Source organism: Neoarius graeffei, chromosome 3 (genome assembly GCF_027579695.1).
Source record: "Neoarius graeffei isolate fNeoGra1 chromosome 3, fNeoGra1.pri, whole genome shotgun sequence".
In the NCBI taxonomy this organism is placed as follows: domain Eukaryota; kingdom Metazoa; phylum Chordata; class Actinopteri; order Siluriformes; family Ariidae; genus Neoarius; species Neoarius graeffei.
Window position 1 is genome coordinate 89037146 of NC_083571.1, and position 26911 is coordinate 89064056.

Genomic DNA, 26911 nt, shown 5'->3' on the forward strand with positions numbered 1-26911 from the left:
ATCTAACGGTGAGTTTGGCTTCCCCCTTCAGATGTTGCTTTATGAGTTCTACTTTATCCTCTTCAGGAATTTTACAAACTTTAAAGTATGACTTCATTGAAGCTATCCACTCTTCTATACTCTGTTCATCACTTCTTTTACTGCCTGTGAAATCTGTGCACTTTCTATCTCTCTGTATGAAGACAGTGGGTTGGTTTTTCTGCTCTAATACAGCTTTTGCCATAGCCAGAGCTTCTCTTTGGTCAGACCTCGCCTGTTCAAGGAGCGCTGTTTGTTCCTTCATTTGAGAAGACTGTTCGGCAAACTTTGCTTGAAGCTCTTCAAACTGCTCACGCAGCTGATTCATTTCTTCTGACATTGTTAACTAAGCTAATGTAAAGCCAAGGAATGAATATAAAAGAGGTATGCAGCACAAATGTTCGTCCTGTTCGTATACGCCAAATGTAAGGGGCAGCGCCCACTTAAAGACAACTAACCTGAGTTTACTTAGAACTAAATGGGATAGCGGCTGGTATAGGAATAGTAGTTACTTGAGATATGTGCATGTGTGTGTATGTATAGCTGTGTGTTATGTCTATGTTTCCCACCCCACAACTTAGAATAAGAAACCAGTTTGAATAAACCAATTATTTTATTAGAGCTCTAAGCTCCAAGGCTACTAGCAAATGTTAAATGAAATAATGAGATATCTTTAGAAAAATAATAAAACAAAAGTAGATAAGTAATCTTCAGTAGTTCACTTAAATTTCTGTTACAAAGGGGCCTTCAGAGGCAGTTTAACACATTCAGTTTCTTATTAACCCAACATTCTTGTTTTCAATATCAACCTAGGTGTTTCACACAACACAATTAACAAACCTATGGGTCCCGGGACTGCACTAATAGATACACTGAATAATAGTATCAAACAGTAAATTTCGTTTGCAAAAAAAAAATCAAAATAAGCCTGATTAGCCCACCTTAATACACTCATTAGGGCAATCAAAAGTAAGGCTACCACCACATAAATGAAAGACCTTCAACGTTACAGTGTACAAATCAAAATCACCATGCACGAGTAGGAATACAGGCAATAATGTCACGGAGTTCCGAATGTCCATAAACGCAATTGTGAGCACAGTTCCTCAACGTGAAACGACGTTACTCAGTTCCATAGCACTTAATCCGGCAGTTGCACAAATGATTAGTCTTTAAGGAGTTGTAAAGGACTCCTTAAAACAGTGCTGCTTTACGTGAGGTCAGGTGGCAGGGTATACTCACAAACCCGTGGAAGGAGAGCGAGGGAGAGAATGAAGGAAACTTTCAACCTGTTCGGATTGGAGCAAACCAGTGTTCATGGACCCCAGCGCCGTCCTCTCGCAGAGACTCGCCAGCTGTCACCACTCACACCGTTCCAACACCCGAACTTTGCAAATGACAAGTTTCCTAGTCAACAGAATAAAACTTCACCGCACCAAACTTCTCCGGCTCATGTGCTCGCCGCCATGTTTCGAATTGTCCCTTTGTTCAACCCCGCTCCGCCTCTCCACTCTCCCTCCACACCTGACGTGCCCTCTCATTGGCTGAGGAGCCACTCATGCTCTCTCCCACATATATACATTATTAATTCTCAGATCAAGTGCATTAAATTATAACACTGAAGAATTTGAGTAGCACCAGATAATATTTGCAAAGTGCTTCTGACATCATGTATTTAATTTTCATGTGTGATAACACTACTTCATACAGGAAAATATGAAAATCAGTGCGTTAAACTGAGAAAAGTCATAACAGAACGTTCACATATGATACTTTCTGTAGAAATCACAATATTTTACTATCACATTGTATGGACAGATATGCCTGTTCCATCTTATCCCCACAGGCTTCCCTGATAACATCAAAAGTCATCCCATGCTGAGCCCAAATTTAGGCTAACGTTATCTTCCTTGATTAAACTACTTTCATAGCCAATTAATCCAAAACGAAAACAATTCAGTGGGCTAATATCACCAGAAAACGTTTAATAGGAATTTAACTCCTGGACTCATGACACTTCAGGTAGGTACAAGTGGAATTATTCATCTAGCCTGCCGAGGCAAATTATATGTTTGATGTCTCTAGATTGAAATATTAGAGGTGACTTGGAAACCCTTCTGCTCTACAGACGAGGCTCAGGCCTACTGTAGTGGCGTTAGCATAATATTAGCAATACTAGCTAGATTAAACGGGTTTCTGCAGTCATTATACGGACACCAAGTGTGTCGTTTCACTGCACGCACAAACGTTTAGCACTCGGACATGATCGGCTACTAAGGGTAGTGTCATGTCCAGGTTTCTAAACTAGCAGTACGCCTTGTGGTTGTAGCATGCAGCCTGCATGGTAGTAAGTGTCACTTCTGATCCTAATTGATATTACGTACCCTTAACCATATCCGCAATGTAACATCAAACAGAACAGAATGATAATCTTACCTTTCAACTGCATCCCTTGTGTCTTGCATTCAGAGTCAACGTCGCTAAGTTCACATGTTCAGGGCCAGGCCGGTTGGCAGCCACTTTCCACGACTTCTCTTTCCGGTGGCCATTCGTTGCCATGGCAGCAGTTAGAGCATGCGTTCTTTGTATGTCATAATTTCGACTTTTTTTCTCGAAAATTTCGACTTTTAATCTCGAAGATTTCAACTTTTAATCTCGAAAATTTCGACTTTTTTTTCTCGAAAATTTCGACTTTTAATCTCGAAGATTTCGACTTTTAATCTCGAAGATTTCGACTTTTTTTCTCGAAGATTTCGACTTTTAATCTCGGAATTTAGAAAAAAATATTTTCTCCAAGTGGCCCTAATACGCTTCCGTATTTAACACACGGCAATTCTGGAAACTTTTCTGGACGTGGCTAAGATACATATATACAGAGTACATTATTAAATAACTAAAATGAATATAGAGTATAAACTTACCCATATAACGAAACAAAACAGGCAGAGAAGTGGCACTGAACGCCATGACCTGGCCATTTCCGGAGCGCAAACTCGGTATAAAAAACCTTGTTGTTTGTATCTGGATAGTTGAACGTCTCCACCATAGGTACCTGCGCGATTATAGGAGCTGGAAGGAAATCAGCACTTTAAAACCACCACACACCCTCACCTTTAGAGGAGTTAAGAGGAGGGTCTAAACCAGGGGTGCCAGGGTGAAATTGGTAAGGGGGCCAGATTTTTTTCAAGTGGGACCTTGGGGGCCGAATTACACTTTTGGCCTGAAAAGACCAGACACTAACTCAACAAAAGGACATTATTTTATATGATTTTTGAAGGCCTATACGCCCAAAAGGAATTGTAAAGCTATAGCCTCAAAATGAGGCGCACAATAACATGGCAGACAAAAGCAATTTACCCTCTGAAAATGTAACAGTCTAAGCATGCAAGTAGCCTACATTTATAAAAAAAATGCTACAGAAATGGACTAAGACACAAATAACACAAGTGTAAACTGTAAATGACTTAGATCAGATTTATTGATCTTGCACATCAAAAACATGTCAATGCATAGGCCTAATTAGGCCAATTAAAACGATTGGCAAGTAGGCCTTAAACGAGTCAAAAGAAAGAAGTGCCAGGGTAAATAATTCCACCAGTAGGTCAAGTGACTAAATATCCAGTAGCATTAGTTTAAAAGAGCCAAATATGACTGAACATACCAATAAAAACAAACTACTTTAACTTTAACTACTTTAACTTTGCTGGTCAAGTCCCACATATATTTCCACACACCCATCCTGTTTATTCCCCCTCAAGCACACAGCACAAGGTTACATGGGGGAGAAATACCAGCTACATTTTACATGTGGAAGCCAGAAGTCTTTTACTTTTTACCAGCTTGTCGACATTGGGGGACAGACTCTGGGAATTGCTATTTTCATGACATCGTTGAGATGTCCATGGGTCAGACGACTACGCAGTTTCGATTTATTAATATTCATTACTGAAAATGCCTGTTCACATAAATATGTTGTCCTGAACATACAGAGTATTTTACCGGCAAAGGCCGTGATAATTGGGTACTCTGGTGGCAATGACTGATAGAAAGATTGGATTCCAACAGATGCGTATTTATCCTTGACGAATGCACCCTCCGAAAATGGCTTGGACACTTTTTTGCGATCTCCCACGCGATGATGTAGCTCGCCTTCACTGCCCCTAACATGAAATAAAATGTACAACAAAGATATTGAGACACCCCTCTTTGAAAACAGCCGCATTTAACATTAAAGGAGAACTGAAGATGATGTATGATATTAAAACGAACCTTCAGGTGTCTCTCGAGACTTTGAGAAAGCTGCTTGCTGTTTTTGAAGGTTTGAGGCAAGCTCATTTAGCTTTTCAGTCCTGCGTTGCCCGGTGAATTGGCTGTATTTGTCGGCGTGGGTCTCTTAATGTCTTTTGACATTGTATTCCTTCGGTACAGCCACTTGTTGCGAACAAATCAGACAAACAGGTTTTCCCCCTACTTCCCAGAAAAAGTATTTCTCTCTCCATTTTTCCTGAAAGATGCGACCCTCAGAATCAACTTTTCTCTTTTTAGACTGTTGTTGCTTGTGAATGAGCAACAGCTAGCCTACTCTACATTAAATCCGGGTCATTGCACCTGTGTGTGCTGCAGCAAGCAGAGAGCAGCTAAAAACGAACCGATGGATTACACGAAAATGGAATCAAATTGAAACATTAGATTTAAAATCATTACGAAAAAAAACCCACAACATTCGATTTTTATTAATTTATTATTTAAAAAAAAAAGTCTCATGAACCACCGGGCCGGATGTGATGACCAATCGGGCCGTATCCGGCCCGCAGGCCGTTACCATGGCACCCCAGCTCTAATGTAATACTCTAGAGCTATAACATTCATATAACAACCAAGTAGGTGAAGGCAATTAGAGTACTTGTTTGGCAGAGGTTGGCACTCAGTGGATGTTGTAGCAATAGACAGGACATAGTTTATTCCAATGATACCATTTATTGAAAAAGCTGACATGAATTAGCAAACTAATACTGATCAGATATAGCAACAATAGCAGCCAAGGAATAATTCAATATAAATGGTGATACAATGTATACAAATAAGAATCAGTAGTATATATGATGATAACTAAGGCACTAATGGTGATCAGAAGTAATAAGCTATATGCAAGTGTGACAGTGTAGGGGCGAGTGGATGTTAAAATGTGAGAGGGAAATCACGTGTTTGTGTGTCTGTGTGAGAGTGTATGAGTAGGTGTGCGTGTGAGAGTGTGTGTGTAAGAGTGTGTGTGTGAGAGTGTAGGCGTGCATGTGCGCAGCTGCACACTAACGGGATGAGAAGGAGCTAGGGAGAGAGAGAGCGTGCGCAGGCGCACGATCTAACTAAATACAGATACTCAACAAAGTAAATCAAACAAACAAACACGTGGTCTAAGACCGACTTTCATGTGAATCAAAATGCGTACATTTAAACCATAAATGAATTCAAATAACACTCTTCACATTAACTAGCCACAACTAAGACTAATAATTGCCCAGATGACAGCCTCACTTGAGATCGCTCGTTTGGTGACTGAAGTGCGCCGTCTGTTATCCGAAGACAGCGCAGAGTGCAGGTCCAGGGAGAAAACAGTTCTGTTCCTTTCACTTTTAGAGCTCGTCAGCTGAAGATCTTCAGTGTCCCGTCGGTCATCCGATGATCTGGAAGGAATCTTGTTTGTAGTTTGTCGACGTTGAGAAAGGGAAAAGGGATCCGGTCGCCTTTTCTCTTTAAAATACTGCGTGGGCTGCAGAAACTAACTGGTTCAGTTATTATTACAACTATGCGAAGATCAAATACATTGAACTTTGGCTAAAGGTCTGGTATCAATAGCTCGTTCTTTGTTCTCTGTTCTTTTTCTTTAGCACAGATGCATGATGTCTCTTTCACGCGTGGAAACCCACCGCCAGAGAGAAAGAATTTCAATTCCGCCACGGGTTTAAAGCACAGTCATGACGTCACTGTATTTGGTATCCGGTATCATCTCTGTATCCAATACCATTACAGGGAGTCAGAAGAATGGGTGGGGATAGAACATGGCCTTGAGTACAGGGATTGGTGTGTTCAATGCTATCAAGATGATAGGATGCTGCAGCAACCGACAGAGCCAGCAGGTGATCCCTGACCTTCTAAACTAAACAGCAGCAAATTGTCTTCAGCTGTGGTGCATAAGTCCTGAGTGAAAAGGGAGAAGATGGTTCATAAAGTGAAGCAGGGAATTGGTTACTATGGCTACAGCATGGCAGTCCATCCCTAGAGACTTTTAATTGCTTAGGAATACCAAAGAAACACAGTAACCCTAAAAACAACTTTAAATAAAAAAACGAAGACAAGACAATACACAATGACCCAATAGACAGGTAAATTTAGAAAGAATGACAAGACATGTACAGTGTATGCACTAATGAATATAAGAACCTTTGTGTGTCAAAATGCTTGTATTTTATGAGTAAAAGCATTGAGGACATTACCTCAGCCTACTGGTGTTGTGTTCAGTGTGAGGAAAATGTATCAATTTTACAGATTGGTTTTCACAACCTTCTTCTCTTTGACAACAATCTTCTGTGAGCTGGGAAGTCCGTGTACAGTGCTTGTGTTCAATCCAATAGTCCCATTCTGGGACATGGCAGTGGATGTTACCGCCCTCTGCAGGGATCCATGAGTGATTCCTGAAGTCCCTCCCTGCCTCTCTACTACATACTGCATACTCTGAGAGCCTCCGGTCACAGGAACACTTCTTTGGAGGGATCCATGAATTGCAGACCCTCCTTGACCTTCCACAAACACTATGCCTTGAGATCCAGAGATGCTCCCTCTCGGCAGTGTGCCTTGGAGGATCTGGCCACCTTGTGCACCTGTATCAACAAGCAAAAGCTGCGAACCCAACAAATGAGCTGACTGGAGCAAGCCTGTGTTCAGTGCCGTGGTGGAGCCTCCATGTGTTTCCAACAATACCACCCTGTCGCCTCCACCAATCGTGCCTTGTGCTGGCACAGCACCCTGGACCAGGACTCTTTCAGTCACTGGAGTGTCATTCAGCACACACATCCCCTGGGTGATTCCCACGGTGGGCCTCTCGGCCAACAGCACAGTGTTAGAAACCTGAGGCTCCACCATGTAGTACATTGGCTGCTGCTGTACCATCAGGGTCTGGGTGGGCACATCGATCAGAGTCTGGGCTGGCTGCACGTCAGATACTACATGGGTGTTTTTAACTACCACATTCTCCTCCCTGTGCATGGTAGAGGGTGCTGCAACTTCAGCGGCTATACTGACAGTATTTGTGGTGGCAATATTGGTGTGCATGGAAACTGATTCAGAGTGATCCATGATGGGTTTTGGAGGAGGAAGGGAGGCAGCAGCCACTGTGAACTTTGTGCCTCTGCCACATATCTCAGCTAGAGTAGTGAAGTTTGGCTCCAAGTCATTAAGGAACTCCAGATCACTGTCAGATGATAGGATGCTGCAGCAACCGACAGAGCCAGCAGGTGATCCCTGACCTTCTAAACTAAACAGCAGCAAATTTTCTTCAGCTGTGGTGCATAAGTCCTGAGTTTTCTGCAAGACACAAATAGGCTTGTTAAAGCACTAAAATTCATATTGCACCTTTCATGAACTAACACATGCAAATAATACAGTGGACTGTAGACACTGACACAACAGAGCTATGACTGATGAGCTGAAGCATAAACGGTAGGATTTCAAGGTCTAACTCTTTGCCCAAATTGTTCATATTGTTATTTATTAAAATGCAATGTTACTAGTTAATACTACTTATTATTTAAAGGGTATATGATTTAAAATCATTAATAAAACTAAAAATTATATATTTTACTGCTATTCTAAAAGCTACCCCATGCTTCCACAGAGGCCTGTAAATCCAACCAAATTCATCCTTTTCAAACTGCTGCTCATGCTGTGTCACAGGACAGCATCAAGCTCTATCTGCCCTTTTTCACATACGTGAGCTCACAGATGCCCATGACTGGCCAGTGTCACTATGATTGACAGTGGCGTGAGAGTAAGCCATCCTTCATACCCATCGAGCGCATTCAACTTTGCTCTCTAGTTTCCAAGCCACAGATCAGGATTTTGACTTGCATTAGGGCAAACAATTTTCTCTTATGCCATTAGGGAGCCCAAAGAAATTATTTTTTGAAGTCGATATATATATATATATACAGTTAGGTCCATAAATATTTGGACAGATGCAACATTTTTCTAATTTTGGTTCTGTACATTACCACAATGAATTTTGAACAAAACAATTCAGATGCAGTTGAAGTTCAGACTTTCAGCTTTAATTCAGTGGGTTGAACAAAATGATTGCATAAAAATGTGAGGAACTAAAGCATTTTTTAAACACAATCCCTTCATTTCAGGGTCTCAAAAGTAATTGGACAAATTAAATAATTGTAAATAAAATATTCATTTCTAATACTTGGTTGAAAACCCTTTGTTGGCAATGACTGCCTGAAGTCTTGAACTCATGGACATCACCAGACACTGTGTTTCCTCCTTTTTAATGCTCTGCCAGGCCTTTACTGCAGCGGTTTTCAGTTGCTGTCTGTTTGTGGGCCTTTTCTGTCTGAAGTTTAGTCTTTAACAAGTGAAATGCATGCTCAATTGGTTTGAGATCAGGTGACTGACTTGGCCATTCAAGAATATTCCACTTCTTTGCTTTAATAAACTCCTGGGTTGCTTTGGCTTTATGTTTTGGGTCATTGTCCAAGGCAAGGCAAGGCAAGTTTATTTATATAGCACATTTCATACACAATGGCAGTTCAATGTGCTTTACAGAAGCAAAAACAAAAAACAGTAAACAATAGAGAAATAAAATTACATAAAATAATTTTATTTTTAATCTAAAACAACTAATTAAAAGAATTAAAAGAATTAAAAGAAAATAATAAGAATTAAACAATAGTAGAAATAAAATAATAAAATGCCAAAAAGAAAAAAGGAGAAAAAGAAAAAGAAACCAGCGGAATAAAATAAAATAAAATTAAAGTAAATTTAAAACATGCAGAGAAAGTAAAGATTATAAAAAATGTAAAAATATTAATTATTTAACAGAAAGCATCTGAAAACAGCTTGGTCTTTAACCTAGATTTGAAGCTGCCAACAGCAGGAGCATTTTTAATGTCCTCTGGCAGTTGGTTCCATAGATGTACTGCATAGTAGCTAAAAGCTGCTTCACCACACTTTGTTTTAACAACTGGTTTTAATAGTAAATTTTTCTGTTGCGATCTGGTAGATCTGATTGGGTTAGGCCGCTGCAACATATCAGAAAGGTAATTGGGCCCTGTACCATTTAGAGATTTATACACCACCAACAATACTTTAAAGTCAATTCTTTAGCTTACTGGAAGCCAGTGAAGGGACCTTAGAATTGGGGTAATGTGCTCTGTTCTTTTTGTTCGTGTGAGAACCCTCGCCGCTGCATTTTGAACCAGCTGAAGTCGTTTGATGGTCTTTTTTGGCAGGCCTGTGAAAAGGCCATTGCAGTAATCAACCCTACTAGAGATGAAGGCATGTATTAGTTTTTCCAGATCATTTTTTGACATAAGTCCTCTTAGTTTGGAAATGTTTTTGAGGTGATAAAATGCCGTTTTAGTGATTGCTTTCATGTGACTGTCAAAGTTTAGCTCGCTGTCAATGAAAACACCAAGATTTTTAACCATTTCTTTAGTTTTAATCCCTTTTGTGTCAAGAATAGTGGTAATCCTGAGTCTTTCGTCTTTTTTTCCAAATAGAATTACTTCTGTTTTATCTGTGTTCAGCTGAAGAAAATTTTGTGACATACAGCTATTGATTTGATCGATACACTGGTAGAGACATTCAAGGGGGGCATAGTCATTAGGTGATAGAGCAAAATAAATTTGGGTATCATCTGCATAGCAGTGACACAAAATTGAATTTTTATTGATAATTTGCCCAAGTGGGAGCATATAAAGGTTGAAAAGTAATGGTCCAAGAATCGACCCCTGGGGGACACCACAGGTCAAGGGCATTGACGTTGAGGAACAATTTCCCAGGGTAACAAAGAAGCTTCTATCTTTTAAGTATGATTTTAACCAATTGATAACTTTACCAGTCAATCCAACCCAGTGTTCAAGTCGATATAGCAGTATGTTGTGATCAACAGTATCAAAAGCTGCACTGAGGTCCAGTAATACCAGGAACGATGTTTTGCCTGCATCAGTATTAAGACGTATGTAATTTATAACTTTAATCAGCGCTGTTTCAGTGCTATGATTGGCACGAAATCCTGACTGAAAATTATCAAAACGGCTGTTTGATATCAAGAAGGCAGTTAATTGATTGAAGACAATTTTTTCCAGGATTTTCCCGATGAATGGTAGATTTGATATTGGCCTGTAGTTATTTAACACTGAAGGATCCAGATTATTTTTTTTAAGAAGGGGCTTTACAACAGTTTTTTTTAGGGACACAGGGACAACGCCAGTCTCCAAGGATGTATTTATAATTTGAAGCACATCTGTAATTATAAGATGAAGAACAGACTTAAAAAAGTTGGTGGGCAGAATGTCCAGTTCAGATGTTGAAGAACTGAGATTTTGTACAGTTTTTTCAAGAGTCTCATAATCAATTAAACAAAATTCTGACATTGTGTTAAAGTTATCTATCTGTGTCATTGGTGATTGCAGTTTTTCAATTTTTTGCAACTGAGATATATTATGAGAAATATTCTGCCTTATTTTATCAATTTTACCTTTGAAAAAAGATGCAAACTCATTGCATTTATTAACTGATAGAAGTTCAGGTGCTAATTGTGGTGGGGCATTAGTTAGCTTCTCTACTGTTGAAAATAGCACACGGGCATTGTTCATATTCCTGCTGATGATGTTGGAGAAGAAAGACTGTCTTGCTTTACGAATTTCATAATTATAATTACAAAGCATCTCTTTATGGATTTGATAATGGATGTGAAGTTTAGATTTGCGCCATTTTCTTTCAGTCTTTCTACATTCTCTCTTTAGCAGTTTAACAGCCGGTGTAACGGCCAAAGTAGAATTCATATAGATGTGAATTACAATTTATGTTACATGGTATATATAATTTCATTTGAGTGTGTAATTTCATATAAGTAGTTTATTTCATGATTAAGATGATGAATAATATGTGGCAAGGTTAAAAGAATCAGAATTCATATGTTAAGAATTAGAACTGCCTCACACTTCTTAAGAATTCATATGTGAAGAATTAGAATAAGAATTAGAACTGTCTCACACTTCTTAAGAATTCATATGTGAAGAATTAGAATAAGAATTAGAACTGCCTCACGCTTCTTAAGAATTCATATGTGAAGAATTAGAATAAGAATTAGAACTGTCTCACACTTCTCAAGAATTAGAATTAGAATTCATTCAGCTATATAAGAACGGTCTCGCGCTTCTCAGGGTAGATCTCGAGAAGCCGTGGAAGCGAACAGTTTTTCTTACCTGACTCTCTGACTCACCGACTCTCTGTATCTTAGAACCTTTGTAATTGTTAAACGAGGATTAAAGTTCAACTTTCAAGACGTTTCAAGTGGATTTATTGCAAGGCACACGGACGCTGAGAGTGGAAACAGTTACTTTGGGACAGAGACTTTGTCAGCGTAAGCTATAGCACTTTTCTCAAGGTCTCACTACGAACGAGCCTCTACAGCCGGGTACTGCTTCCATGGTGCTTTCTGCTTATCATTGACTCTTTTTATTTTGAATGGAGCAATATCATCCATAATTTGGGTCATATTTAAATTAAAAAATTCCAGTAAATCATCTACAGAGTCTGACATTTTGGTTGAGTTCTGTGAGAGAGCTTGCTCAAAAAGAACACGTGTTGTCGTTTATGACTCTCCTACCTATAGTCGTTGAGCTATTCTGAATGTGAGGAGACATAGAAACTTCAAAGAAAACACAGAAATGATCAGATAAGGCCAGGTCAACAACAGGATAAGAAACAGTAAGACCCTTTGTGATGACGAGGTCAAGAGTATGACCACGAGAGTGGGTCGGTCCCTGTACATGTTGTACCAGGTTAAAGTTATCAATAATTGCAAATAGTTCTTTGGCATAAATGTTATCAGTATTATCTACATGCAAGTTAAAATCCCCAGATATAATAAGACAATCAAACTCTAAGCAAATGACTGATAACAGTTCACCAAACTCTTCAAGAAAGACTTTGGCTGAATGTCTCGGAGGCCTATAAATAGTTAATAATAATATGTTAGGAGAGCATGTAACAAGTGCACATAAGTGTTCAAAGGACATAAAATCACCAAGTGAGGATTGTTTACATTGAAAAAAGACTTTGAATATATTTGCGATCCCTCCACCTTTCCCTTGTCGGGTAACATTCAAAAAATTAAAATTTGGGGGAGCTGCTTTGATAAGGGTGGTAGCACTATTTGCTTGATCCAGCCAGGTTTCAGTTAGAAGCAAAAAATCAAGATTGTGTTTACAAATAAGATCATTAATTAAAAATGACTTGTTTAAAAGTGATCTAATGTTCAGAAGAGCTAGCTTTACAGAAATTCTAGAAGCAATATTTGGTTGTGCACTCTGATGCTGTTTTAAAACAGGAAGGAGATTAGATTGGTTCACCCCCAGGGTTAAATGTGCTCTATGTTTTCTGTTTCTTATCAGCACAGGAATAGTGTCAACATCGGGTCCCAGCTTTTTTTCAACATTACATCCATTTGCAGGGACCCAGACTACATCAAACAAGACTTTCTAAATGTTCCATTTGCTTTGAGGGTGAAAGGACTGGAGATGACATGTATCTTTTGGATGGTGAAAAAGATTTGTAGCCAGCTGAAAGTCCTGGACAAACACAATTTTGATGTACTGGATACACTGCTTGTCACGACAGATTTGGGCTGGAAAAGGAAAGCGTAGCCATTGGGAGCAATTTTTTCATGCTATTTGGGAAATCCATCCGAGGAGAAGTGGAGTCATCTGTCTTTGAATGTTGGGAGGCCTGCAAGTCAGATGTTTGTGTGTCCTTGATGACGACTTGCAAAGATGATTGTTTAGGCTTTGTAACTATGTCAGTCTGCGACATCTTATCAACTGTTTTCCTCGGTGCTGGCTGAGAAAAGATTGCAAGTTTGTAGTGGTCTGCTAAGACTTTGGCTCCAATCCAGCTGAGTTCAGTGCTATTTGGCTTGTAAAATTCTTTGCGATTCCAAAAAAGGTTAAAATTGTCTATGAAATTCATACCAAATGAAGAACAAGTTTTTCCAAGCCAGGTGTTAAGACTGAAGAGTCGAGAAAAAGCAAAACTTCCTCTCGCTGGGAGTGGCCACTGATAAAAGATTGAATTCCAGTCTTATAGAGCTCAGAAAAAAGTTTTCTGAAATCATCTTGGACAAACAGCTGTTCTCTGAAAACATCATTTGCTCCCACATGCACAACGATACGTTTTATAGTTTTATGCTCGGACATGAGTTTCAAAATGCTGTCTTTGGTGTCAGAGATGGATGCATTTGGAAGACAACAAATAATCATCTCATAACCTTTTAATTGTCTTACAGTGGAATCACCAAGAACAAGGGTTGTGGGATCAGGTGGTGTTACGAGCTGCTTTTTGCCTCTTCTCACAGCTCTTTGATCTTGGTGTGATCTCTTTTTACTATGTGTTTGTCCGCTTGACAAATCCTCTTCCACATCCCTGAGGCATTCAAATTTGTTCTGAAGCCTTATAGGCTGTGGATTTTCCATAGGATTGTAGATCCTATTGTAATTTGTAGAACGAGCTGGTGTTGAAGTAATTACTCTGTTTTTGTTTTCTGGCTTAGCACCCATCATTTGCCAGTTTTCAGTACTTACAGGTTGAGTTATGAATTCTTCCACTTGGTCTGCAATGTCCTCAGTCTGTCGAAGCGCAATCTCTGCATTCTCAGCCACTGTTTCAGTACTCCTTTCCTGAGATATCGCTTTTAATTCGTCCGTCTTTGGCAGAGCATTAATCTTTGATTCCAGAATAGAAATCCTCTGTTCTAATTCCATGCATTTTCTGCAGGATTTTTTGCTTCCTGGCATTTAAAAAAAATAAATAAAAAATAGTGGAAATTAAATTAAAATTAAATTAAAAGCTTATAAAGATAAAAAATTAAAAAAAATAAAATAGTGGAAATTCAATGAGAAAGTAAAGTATAGAAATAAAGATTAAGAAAGCAGGAGCAAAGCAAAGAAGCATCCTACTCGCTTGAGTAGGAGGAGCAAGTAAACCTGCCGTCATATTGTTTCAGGGAGAGTAATACAGATGTTGTCCATCTGTATTATGAAACGCCGACCAATCAGTTTGGCTGCATTTGGCTGGATTTGAGCACACAGTATGTCTCTGAATACCTCAGAATTCATCCGGCTGCTTCTGTCCTGTGTCACATCATCAGTAAACACTAGTGACCCAGTGCCACTGGCAGCCATGCATGCCCAAGCCATCACACTGCCTCCGCCGTGTTTTACAGATGATGTGGTATGCTTTGGATCATGAGCTGTACCACACCTTCGCCATACTTTTTTCTTTCCATCATTCTGGTAGAGGTTGATCTTGGTTTCATCTGTCCAAAGAATGTTCTTCCAGAACTGTGCTGGCTTTTTTAGATGTTTTTTAGCAAAGTCCAATCTAGCCTTTTTATTCTTGAGGCTTATGAGTGGCTTGCACTGTGCAGTGAACCCTCTGTATTTACTTTCATGCAGTCTTCTCTTGATGGTAGATTTGGATATTGATACGCCTACCTCCTGGAGAGTGTTGTTCACTTGGTTGGCTGTTGTGAAGGGGTTTCTCTTCACCATGGAAATTATTCTGCGATCATCCACCACTGTTGTCTTCTGTGAGTGTCCAGGTCTTTTTGCATTGATGATTTCACCAGTGCTTTCTTTCCTTCTCAGGATGTACCAAACTGTAGATTTTGCCACTCCTAATATTGCAGCAATTTCTCGGATGGTTTTTTTCTGTTTTCGCAGCTTAAGGATGGCTTGTTTCACCTGCATGGAGAGCTCCTTTGACCGCATGTTTTCTTCACAGCAAAATCTTCCAAATGCAAGCACCACACCTCAAATCAACTCCAGGCCTTTTATCTGCTTAATTGAGAGTGACATAACGAAGGAATTGCCCGCACCTGCCCATGAAACAGCCTTTGAGTCAATTGTCCAATTACTCTTGGTCCCTTTAAAAACAGGGTGGCACATGTTAAGGAGCTGAAACTCCTAAACCCTTCATCCAATTTTAATGTGGATACCCTCAAATGAAAGCTGAAAGTCTGGACTTTATGTCCATGTCCATTATATAACTATAACTTGAATATGTTTCAGTAAACAGGTAAAAAAAGAAAATTTGTGTCAGTGTCCAAATATATATGGACCTAACTGTATCTCATCTCATCTCATTATCTCTAGCCGCTTTATCCTGTTCTACAGGGTCGCAGGCAAGCTGGAGCCTATCCCAGCTGACTACGGGCAAAAGGCGGGGTACACCCTGGACAAGTCGCCAGGTCATCACAGGGCTGACACATAGACACAGACAACCATTCACACTCACATCTCCGGTCAATTTAGAGTCACCAGTTAACCTAACCTGCACGTCTTTGGACTGTGGGGGAAACCGGAGCACCCGGAGGAAACCCACACGGACACGGGGAGAACATGCAAACTCCGCACAGAAAGGCCCTCGCCGGCCACGGGGCTTGAACCCAGGACCTTCTTGCTGTGAGGCGACAGCGCTAACCACTACACCACTGTGTAGGTGGTGTGTATGACTGGTAATTACTAACACTGACCACTAGGCGGTGTGTATGAGTGGTGGTACACGTACACGTATACGGACAAACCACAAAAAATCGACTCGAAGGGTTTACCATTTTTTCTTAGGTATGGTGCTCCGCTCGTGCGGGCCTTAGACCCACGCAGGAGCTCCGCTAATATGTCTCCACTTACATGTGAGTAGTAATGGTTGAAGAAGTCTTCTGAAAGGTGCAGTCCACTGTCATACGTGGAAAACTCCTCCCTCATCATCCCAAGATATCCGTTCATTCCCTGACTCATAGAAGCCATTTCAATCTGATTTCTGGTTTGACCTCCATTGATGACATAACCAGCACCTCCTGCAGCTCCAAGGGCAGCAACTCCACTCGCTGCACTGTCGATGGCCCAAAAGCCACCTGGCATCATTCTAGGACCAGCAATGTTACTCAGGAAGGGCACATCCTGTCAAATTCAGAATTAAATTGATTTGAATAGCAGAGGTTACATGAATGTTTTGTATCACAGCTGGATTTCAGCCACTGCATGTATGCCACTATTACGAAACTCGGATTAATTATAACAACTTATTTTGATATCCAATGTAAATGTTCTACAAACTGTCATAAAAGCCATCTATGGACTGTCAATATACTATCAGGTGACTGTCGTAAAACAGTGCCTCAACTAATACTAAACAATATCCACAGTTTAAGGATTCCAATGTTTAATAGATTACCAATAAATCCTTTTGATTTCACTTTTTTGGACAGTCCAGTTTATAGCTTGTGATGTTTACATGATCATTTATAGATGATCAACTCATTCTATCACAGTTTCAAATTCAGATAATGTGAACTCTACTGTTTCACTTAATGGCATATTGAAAGGTAACCAAACATAATTTGGCTCTTTGTAGAGAATCAGTTTATAGGCTGGTTTATGGCAGACTATATATTCACTGTCCACTTTATTAGGAACACTTGTACACCTGCTCATTTATGCAGTTATCCAATCAGCCAATCATGTGGCAGCAGCATAATGCATAAAATCATGTAGCTCAAGAGCTTCAGTTAATGTTTGCGTCAAACATGAGAATGGGTAAAATTATGATCTCTGTGACTTTAACCGTGGCAAGGTTGTTGGTGCCAGATGGTCTGGTTTTAGTATTTCAGAAGCTGCTGAGTTCCTGTGGTTTTTACACACAACAGTCTCTTGAGATTACACAGAATGGTGTGGAAAATAAAAGACATCCTGTGTGAAGAGGGTCTGCAGGCTGAAACACTTTGTTGATGAGAGAGATCAGAGGAGAATGACCAGACTGGTCTGAGCTGACAGGAGGTCTATTATAACTCAAACAATCACTCTTTACATCTGCAGTGAGCAGAAAAGCATCTCAGAATGCACAAGACCTCAAACCTTGAGGTGGATGAGGTACAACAGCAAAAGTCCACATTAGGTTCCAGTCCTGTCAGACAAGAACAAGAATCTGAGGCTATCATGAGCACAGACTCACCAAAACTGGACAGAGGTGGTCTTCTACTGTTGTAACCCATCCACCTCAAGGTTTGATGTTTTGTACATGCCGAGATGCTTTTCTGCTCACCAGAGTTTTAAAGAGCGATTGGTTATGTTATATTGGTTATATTCTTCCTGGCAGCTCGAACTAGTCTGGCCAGTTTCCTCTGACGTCTCTTATCAACAAGGCATTTCCACCCACAGAACTGTTACTTACTCAATATTTTTTTTCCCACACCAGTCTGTTTAAACTATGAAATATTTTTCTGAAATACTCAAACCAGTCCATTTGGTATCAATATTCATGTAATCTAAAGTCCTTCCCACACCATATGGCACATTAGGAGGCGCCGATGTCCGTTTCTGTAGCCCTCGGCCTCTCACCTATTACATAGCTAGGGTTACAGTGGGGGCCTGGTCCTCTGGTAACCACGAAAGTTTGACTCTCCACTCACATCTGTATTGCAGCGTGCTTTGCCAGATGGCAGTAGGTACCATTTTTATGATGGTCTTTGGTATGACCCGACCGCGAGTAGAACTCATGATCTCCCAATCGAGAGGCGGACACGCTAACCACTAGGCCAACTTGCGGTTTATTTATTTTTTTAAAATAATATTCATGTAATGATCACGGAGATCACAGTTTTTCTTCATTCATGAATGGGCAGGTGTACAGGTATTCCTAATAAAGTGAACAGTGAATGCAGTGGATGGTTTGTAGACTGTCTACATTGGACTATACAACTAAAGTGCTACTGGAATAACCAAATGAAGCTGAAGAACAAGAGGTTGAGATATCTCTCTTACCCGGTCTTCTCCCTGACCTTCTGTATGGTAGGAAATCAGATGCTCTTCAGTGTCAAAAGGCATGTCAGTGAAGGGTCCGCTCATGGCAGCCGCTCCACACTGACAGAGCAGCAGTAGGAGTGGAATAACTGTGAAAGCAGTTCAGAAATTGAGTGTTGATGCAGGCTTCTTTTACAGTCTTTCAGTTTTTGTAACAGTACAAGAAGGTCTACTGGGATGCATCTAAAAACAGTCCAGTCAACACTGATGTAACAGATATGAAAATACGCTCACGTAATAGCATGAGGAGTCCCAGGACAAGCAAACCAATTCCGGCACTGCCAAGTTCCGAGCCCTTTCTTTGAGCCACAATGGTGCCACATGTTGCTGATTTATCACATGTGCAGACAGTCACCTTTAGCACCTGCTTATCTGGACACGAAATCCCCTGCTGATCGCGAACTTCCAGAGTCACCTGAAGAGGGCCTGGCCACGGTGCATCTTGGGGCTTCAACATGACTGTTGTATCTACAGTAACATGATTAAGTCAACATCACTGAATTATATCATGTAAGGAGCAAATAATATTGGAGACCATCTACATTTATTTACCACAATAGATCAATTTAATTTTACATTAATATATGTGGGAATATTAGACAAAAACCTACATACTAACATGCGACAACCTATTTCTCTGATTCATTTTACCATAATGCAAGTCTCTCTCAACAAGAACAACAACAGCAATAATAATAATAATAATAATAATCCACCATCATCATCATCTTAGGCTTTCAGATTACTAAAAATTTGTACCATTAAAGTGCTCCACACTCCAAATTCCATCTGTCCCTTCAGGCAGGACAATGAATGTTAAGGGATATGCATTTGGAAAATCATCGTCGTCCACTGCAGTGACATACAAAACTTCCTGAGTGGTGCACATTGTCTGTTTGGGATCAGGTAGAGTAGGGCAGTGGTCATTAAAGTCCTCCACCTGGATGGCGACAGTGCCTGTCGCTGTCTTAAAGGGCATATCTATAATGACAGAGGGAAAGTATTACATACTGAAAAGTACATTTTGATGCTCTTTTTTAGGATAGGTGGGTTTGTTTCTAAAGGATGTATTGAAGAACAGATTTAAGATATCGGAAAGACAAAATGAAAAACAATAATGGGAGATAATTTACTAATATTGATGTGTGATCTGTCTTTCCGCATGCGGGACAAGTGGAGCCATAATCCCTGGAATAAACTTTTATTTCTATTTGCAAAAGCAATGCTTATATGTTCTCCTGGTGATTATATAACTGCCCTGCCTAGCCTTCCAGAAATCTACAAATGCTATGTTTTGAGGACAAATATGCTAATAGTTTTTAGTATAAATATGCAGGTGATTATAGGAAATTGTACGTGCTGATTGGCTGAGAAATTTGGACTATTTCTCGATAGTCAACTCGAACAACTTGGCAAAGTGGTGGCCAATGACTTTGTCATTGTAAGTGAGGAAGAATTACAAATTCTGAAAGAAAATGCTGTTCCTAAATGCACACGATGCTACGATGTTGCTAAAGATGCTACGACGTTTGGGCTAAAACTATTCAAAGGTAAGGTGGAATTATGATTTATTTATCTATTTCAAAACAAAGTATTTTACGTGAGTCGACATAGAAAAGTGACAAGTCTGCAGGTATTACATTTGCATGCTGCTTTTAAAGTTTGAAGTAAAATTCCTAATTGACTATCAAATGCTTTTTCTGCATCTAAACTGATCAAAGCCGCTGATATATTGTCTTTATGTATCTTATGTAACCTTCTAACATTATCTTGCATTTGTCTATCCCTAACAAACCCAGTTTGAACCTCATCTATCAAGTACAAATGTTTGGAGCCTATTTGATATAATTGAGGTGTAGATTTTGTAATCAACATTTAATACTGATATTGGTCTATAATTCTGGCAATATGCCTTATCTTTTAATGGTTTAGGGAGTACTGTGATTATTGCTCCCTTCGGGGGGGGGATTAGTGTCTTTAGTCATGATCCAAAGGATTATAAGGATTATATTATACCCTTACTAGTTCTTGCAGCACTGCAAACTGGCCTAGTGGCTAGCATATCCACCTTTTGATCGGGAGATCGGGAGTTCTACTCGCGGTCGGGTCATATCAAAGACCATCATAAAAATGGTACCTACTGCCATCTGACAAGGCATGCTGGAATACAGATGCAAGTGGGGAGTCAAACTCTCATGGTTACCAGAGGACTAGCCCCCCCACTGTAACCCTAGCTGTATAGGCGAGAGGCTGAGGGCTATAGAAACTGAGATCAGCGCCACCTAATGCGCCTTAAGGGCCTGGTTAGTACTGGGACGGGAGATTGCCTGGGAATACCAGGGCATGGTGCAGGAAGGACTTTAGACTTTGTCCTTGCAGCAGCATTTCAGTCCCACTTAAGCCAACAGTCCATTAATCTATAACCTTCAAAAGCTAAACTTCTAAACTTTACCTTCACCTAGCAAGTTATGTCATTCTCATGTTCATTTTAACTTGGGTTGATGTAGGTACTCATCCTGCATTATTAGGGGTGTTCACACGGCAACTTTTACTCCGGTGTAGCACCGGGGCTGCCCCGGTAGAGCGTTCACACGGTACAAAGTTATACCGGTGTAGCCCCTGAAAGCTGCTTAAACCGGTGCAAATCTAACCCTGCTCGGGAGGTGGTTTAAGAAATTTACTCCGGAGTAAATGCTAGTTTGCGGGGCAGCACCGATATAAAATGGGACGTCTGAACGCTACAGGGGTAGACTCGCTACGCGTGAGGAGAGTTGATTACATACGGGCATTGCATAATTTGCATCCTGGTATTTTGCGCTTCCAAAATGGCGAATATCAACAACAACAGAACTGCGTGTCTTCCAGTGTTGCCAGATTGTCAGTTTTAAGTGCATTTTGGTGGATTTGAACATATTTTGGGCTGGAAAAAGTCAGCAATATCTGGCAACACTGGTGTCTTCATCCACGTTGTTTTCCCGGCGCTTGATGATGCCATGACAACCGGGAAAAGGAAGTACATTTTCACGCATGCGCATATTTCATTTCCGCATTATTACTATCGGAAATGATAGTAATAATGATAGGAAATGATAATAATAAAAGGAAATGATATCAAAACTTTATTACTATCAAAGGAAATTATAAAGTTTTTGCTACTATTGCACGGTCGCAGAAACTGCCGTGTGACCGCAAGTGGGGCTGCACCGGTGCTAACACGCTTCTCTCTAGTAAGCAGGGTTGTGACGTGTGAACGCTGCGCAAAATTTACACCGGTGTAAGATATATCGCAACAAAATACATCGGTGCAGCATCGATGCAAATATGTGCCGTGTGAACAGGGCTATTTCCCCTAAGCGGAAATTCTAGAAGTCATTCCAGCATGTGTCTGTTGGCCTCCCCTGTGCGATCTCTTCCGCTGTGTTTCCACGTTGTGGTCCTCGTTAACTGAAGCCTTTCGATGAGCATGGTTTTTCTGGTGTTGATCCCTGCGTTATCCACATCCTATCCTCTCTCCTGCAGGTCGCTGGCTGCCTCTTCTACACTGCCATAAGTTTTCACACCACTGGCCCAGTGGATGCGCATCTTGTTGAGAGGTGTCTGAAAGTGGATGCCTTCTCTCTTTAAGATCTTCTGAATACTAGAGCATGCTTTATGTTGTTGCATCATCCTTTCTAAGTAATCGTGGTCAAAATATACCCTGTTTCCATAGAGAGTGACTGTTTTCTTCTCCCATGTGTTTTTCAATATCATGCATGTTTCAGGCCTCCCCTGCATGTCTTTATATTTGTTATATTTTGTAAAGCCAATTTTGTTTTTGTATGTGCAATAAACAGTAAAAATCCTCTCCTACACAGTGAACTGCTGGAAGTTCAGGACAATAGATCAGGGAGGCTGACTAGCTTTTGGCTTTGGAGCTAAGGCTCGATGTGCGTGTTGAATCTGGAGGTCAGAACTGATAGAGAATTCTTCACGGATCCATTTATCCATAGACTGTGCAACTGAGTCGCTCTTTGACTCTACCTCCTCCTGTATGCCATAAATCCTTAAATTATTCCATCTAGACCTCAATTCCAAATTGTTTAGTTTGTACATTATCAGTTTCTGCTCTTTCATTATTTCCTGCAATGCACAGTTTGCTTCATGGCTCCACAACTTGATTTCTTCTGTACACATCAGAGCAGCTCCTATTTTCTCATCTTGCTCTCCGATATCTGTGGGTATTTTTGCAAACTTCTGATTGATGTCTTTGAATTCTGTCAGTCTGTTTTTCATTTGAGCCGTAATTTCATCTTTGAATGTTTTCAGGTCTATTTTCAGTTCGCTTTGCAGGGCTTGAATGTGTTTACTAATGCTGTCCAGGCTGCTTTGAAATGAGGCCATACTAAGCTTCCAGTATTCACTAGCTCTTGTTAGTTGGTAATTCTTTACCTTGAATGTCCAGGTTCTTTTTATTCTTTGTTTTTGTTGAACCTCCACTCATATTCAAAGTTTGTTGGTATTTATATCTCAAGATTTAGTGGAGTTTATTATGTTGGCATGTGGGAGCTCCCGACTTACGTGCCCATGCTGCTCTCCCATTCCACCAAAAGACCCGGATCGGGATTTTAAAAAATTTAAACTGGAAATAAATATAAAAGTTTAGAATTTTGAAAATTCTAAAACAAAAAAATACATCTTTCAACACTACAATACTCAAGATTCTGTAAGATTTTGAAGTCCCTATTTAAATGCAAGTAAATTTGTGATATTGACCATGTTAACAGCTTTGTACAAAAGGCCAGATTTTCCATGAGACTCATCTCTTCTAGTGAAGTATGTTCAGATGACACTCCGATGGACTTGATCTAAAATGGATCATAAGGTTTTGCACAAACTTGTGAAGTTCATGTCAGCTCAAGTGCAAATTGTCATTAAAGCAAAAAAGGGGACACCCCAAATACTAAGCAACTCTGAAATGCAAGTATATATTTCAAAGATCCTACTTTTTACTCAAGTTGTCGCTGATATCATTTGTAATGAAAACCTTCATGTTAATTTGAAAAAGAATGCAAACACAATTTTTACGAGTGCTCTCAGACTTTTGGACTTCACTGTATATGATTTTGACCTTGTAATACTGTCTAATATTCAGTCGGTCTTCCTAAAATAAGTAAAATATCAACAGTTTATGGTGCACAGTTTGAAAATACACGATAATAGTTGAACAGAAAATTATCTGTTGAAAGAATCAAGGGAGTAGAAATCATTTGTTAATCTCAAAATAATTTAACTGGCGTTATGAACCTTGACTAACACAGAGGATTTCTGCCATGTAAATCCCATTGACCAGGTATGGAGACTCTCGATCTGGGATTTTGTTCAGTTTGATTTCAGCAGTTTTCTCGTCAATGGATAGCCAGTTGTCTCGGTCAGAGCCTTTAACATATCTGAGAGAGGAAAACCAGAAGTATAGTTCACATGCAGAGATGGGTAACAAATAAAGGGAAAACATGAATACATTTGTGCAGAAATATGAGTGCAGATATTCCCACACAGAGTAGTGCCATTACTTAAGATTATAATGCTCCGTGTTGTCACCTATTTGTATGTCAGAATAGCTTAAAAAAGATTCTGCTAATCAAATATGTCATGAAAAAATAATAACAGGGACTCACTTGACTCCATGAGCAGGTAATCCTGTATCTGGATCGATAGCGGTGTATGTTGTGAGGGCCTTTTTTATATCAACCATCTTTCCATTTTCAGAAACCAGAATTTGCTTCACTTTGGGACTGAAGATCGGGCCTTCAGGCTGATTCTTTACATTAACATTGATAGTGTAGACTTTGCCACCACCACCACCAACGGACATTCCTGTAGGTCCAGGTATCCCTGAAGGCTTATGTCCTGGGTAGAACTGAGCCACATTGCTTACAATGATGCCCAGTTTCATGAGTTTTACTTGCTCATAATCTACACTCTGAAAGCAAAGCACATTGGTTACTTCTTCTGCACAGTACAAGCACTCACACTGAAATGAACATCATTCTTCATATCACAATGTCACACTAAGGCAATATGATGTTACAAGTGGCATATTTGTCCTAACTTATAGCAATATAAGCCTGGTGATCAATACAGGAAAATTGGGGGAAATAAAACATTGACAACCTTGACAAGCATCAGGACTCCCTCGTTGGTCTTTGGATCAGTGACAATATCAAAATGCCCACCCCCATTGCCTGACACAATGGTGTACACAGCGTGCCAGTTTTCAGTGTTTGGCAAGTCCAGATCAGTGGCTTTCAATCTCATCACCTCCACATTCTCTGTGTTCTCCTCAACACTGACTTCAAACTGTATGCAAAAGGAGAAATAGATAGGGATAACTGTCTCACTGGTCTATCAAAAGTGATTATATTTCTGTGTCTTGTATATTACATATTATTGACAACTACTGTCAAATTTCACAACACTGGAATGAGTAGGAACACAGGGATTAAACAGGTGCTGCCTTACTGAGTCCTGCTCCAGTACTGGGATGTTATCATTGACATCCTTGATCTGAATAGTTAATGTTGTTGTCGCTGTGTTGCAACCTTGACCCCCATTGAGGTCTGAGGCTCTTACAGTAAGCTTATACTGGTCAACTTTCTGTAGAGAGATAGGTATTATAACAAAACACTCATCTTTTCAAAATACTAGGTGTATGTTACAATAAAGACAATCTCTCTTTATTGATTGTAGCAGATTTATGATAGCATTCTGTACAAAATTCTAGCCTTGACCAGTGTGTGGTGCCTCACCTCTCGGTCCAAGTTTTTATTATTAACAATCACTTCTCCATTCTGATTGATATCAAACATCATCTCTCCTGGAGGGTTCTCATCAACAATCATATAGAAGATCTGAGAGTTGATATTCCCAGGTTCATCAGCATCTGTTGCTGTTACTTTCATTACAGTCGTACCTAAACATTTCATTGGTAATGTTAACACTTATCTAACACCATTATTCTAATCTCATCACCTCCTTGTGTTTTATGCAACATCTTCAGACCTACGAAAGTGTCAATTTCAAATTTCTTTTTAAAAAAAAAGGTCATCTGTCAATTATTTCACATTTACCTCTCTTGCTGAGCTCATACACAGATCCTGTGCTCATGGGTAAGAAGATGGGAGCATTGTCATTCTGATCTTTCACCTTTACTCTCAACTGAATATCATTCTCTGCCACTGAGCCATCAGTGTACGTTGCAATTCCAGAGAGCTGTGAAGCCCATCATCATCATCATCATCAGAAAGGTATCACTATCGTTACTGCCATCATCATCCTGTTTATAAGTTATACTAGTGCTCAATGATTAACTTACATGGTACTGGGAAATGGTCTCTCGGTCTAGGATCCCAGTTACTTTAACATTGCCATTGGAAGGGTCCACAATGAACAAGTTATAGGGTGGCATGTCTGCACCGATGCCCTTTAAGGAATATCTTATTACACCCTTATTTTCAACCTCCACGTCTGACTTAATCTAAAAAAAAAAAAAAAATAGCATAACAAAATGATTGTCAGGGATTAAAAAGATTAAGTAAGTAATAAACTGTTAAAATGTATTTTCTTTTTCAAAAATTTAAGAGTAGAAAACTAAAATTAATTCATGTATTAATTAAAATTCATTAAAGAGAACATTCTCACCCTGGCAATAAAGGGCTTTTTAGTGTAGTCTACATTCTCCTCCAAAATTTGTGGAGGGATGATCCATTCTCTCCTGTGCCTTTGGAGGGATACAGAGTGGTCTGCTTTGGCTCCAGCTTCAAACACACACTAGGAGAAAAGACAGAGAGGCATTTGAAATGTAGTTCATTTTTTAAATTATCACAAAGATCTATGGTTGCCAAAGATTTGTTTATATTGAGGTTAGTGTCAGTCTTCTCTGTTCATACTGCAGCAGGATTGCTTTTCCTCAATCTGTATGACTTCAAGTCAGCTGCTGTAAGCGCTGTGGACTTTTATTAATATTGTGCTGAAAATGGAGATTTTGTTTCAAGTGCATGAGCTGACGTTCTGCTTTTTGGGTTGCCACAACACAGAAGACATGAAATGGCGAAAAAATCCAGAACCGCCACATTCCTGTGTAAACAAGCCTTTGGTTGACTGGGTATTGTCTATCACAGCACTGTGTTCATCTCTTCCAAATGTCTCTCACAGCAAATACCACACTTTACACAAACAAGCCAGAGTAGTGCTTCGAGCCTGACTCAGAATATTCTCAACCTGATGAAACACCAGCACAGCACAAAATGAGCTCCAACTTTACTAATGCAGAGCATAACACATGTGAACATTCCACCTTTTGGTTGATATGCTGATATTAAAAAGCCATGCTTGTTGTATTTCCAGAGCAAAGCTTATCAGTTACAGAAGATTCTAAGGTTTTAATGTGAATAGAATATAGATTTTAAAAAACATTTTAAAAACCCAGTTTTTAAAAAAGACTAACAACATATGGTGGGGTTCAAAAGTCTGAGAACACATTGGAAATCTGGGATTTTTTAAATTTATTTAAAACTGGAAATAAACAAAGTTTTAGAATTTTGAAAATTCTCAAACAAAAAAATGAGACAGGAGCCCCATCTTGACTTTTTGAATATTCAATATGTTGCACATTTTTTAGGTCACTATTTAAATTTCAGCAAGCTTATGAAACTGACCACATTAACGCCTTTGTACAAAAAGTCAGATTTTCTGTAAATCTTATCCCTTCCATTGAA

The 26911-nt window shown here is 39.7% G+C and overlaps 2 protein-coding genes across 3 annotated transcripts in view; both read right to left on the minus strand.

Moving 5' to 3' along the window:
- The window catches only part of LOC132883695 (desmoglein-2.1-like), a 66328-nt gene extending 63276 nt beyond the window's left edge, over positions 1 to 3052 (minus strand). Inside the window, exon 1 of the mRNA XM_060917627.1 lies at positions 2940 to 3052. Coding sequence (XP_060773610.1) covers positions 2940 to 2996 — 57 coding nt within the window. The 5' untranslated portion in view covers positions 2997 to 3052. The remainder of the gene's footprint in view (positions 1 to 2939) is intronic.
- Positions 3053 to 6457: 3405 nt separating this feature from the next.
- LOC132883700 (desmoglein-2.1-like) overlaps positions 6458 to 26911 on the minus strand; it is a 47529-nt gene continuing 27075 nt past the window's right edge. Inside the window, exons 2-14 of one of the 2 annotated variants that reach the window (XM_060917634.1) lie at positions 25836 to 25964; positions 25510 to 25671; positions 25265 to 25406; positions 24944 to 25107; positions 24657 to 24791; positions 24309 to 24494; positions 23813 to 24117; positions 23442 to 23584; positions 18918 to 19139; positions 18393 to 18626; positions 18120 to 18247; positions 15990 to 16259; positions 6458 to 7596 (exon numbers count right to left, since the gene is read on the minus strand). In XM_060917634.1, the coding sequence (XP_060773617.1) occupies positions 6556 to 7596; positions 15990 to 16259; positions 18120 to 18247; positions 18393 to 18626; positions 18918 to 19139; positions 23442 to 23584; positions 23813 to 24117; positions 24309 to 24494; positions 24657 to 24791; positions 24944 to 25107; positions 25265 to 25406; positions 25510 to 25671; positions 25836 to 25964 (3261 nt within the window). In that variant the 3' untranslated portion in view covers positions 6458 to 6555. The remainder of the gene's footprint in view (positions 7597 to 15989; positions 16260 to 18119; positions 18248 to 18392; positions 18627 to 18917; positions 19140 to 23441; positions 23585 to 23812; positions 24118 to 24308; positions 24495 to 24656; positions 24792 to 24943; positions 25108 to 25264; positions 25407 to 25509; positions 25672 to 25835; positions 25965 to 26911) is intronic. The other variant, XM_060917635.1, reaches the window with a different exon arrangement.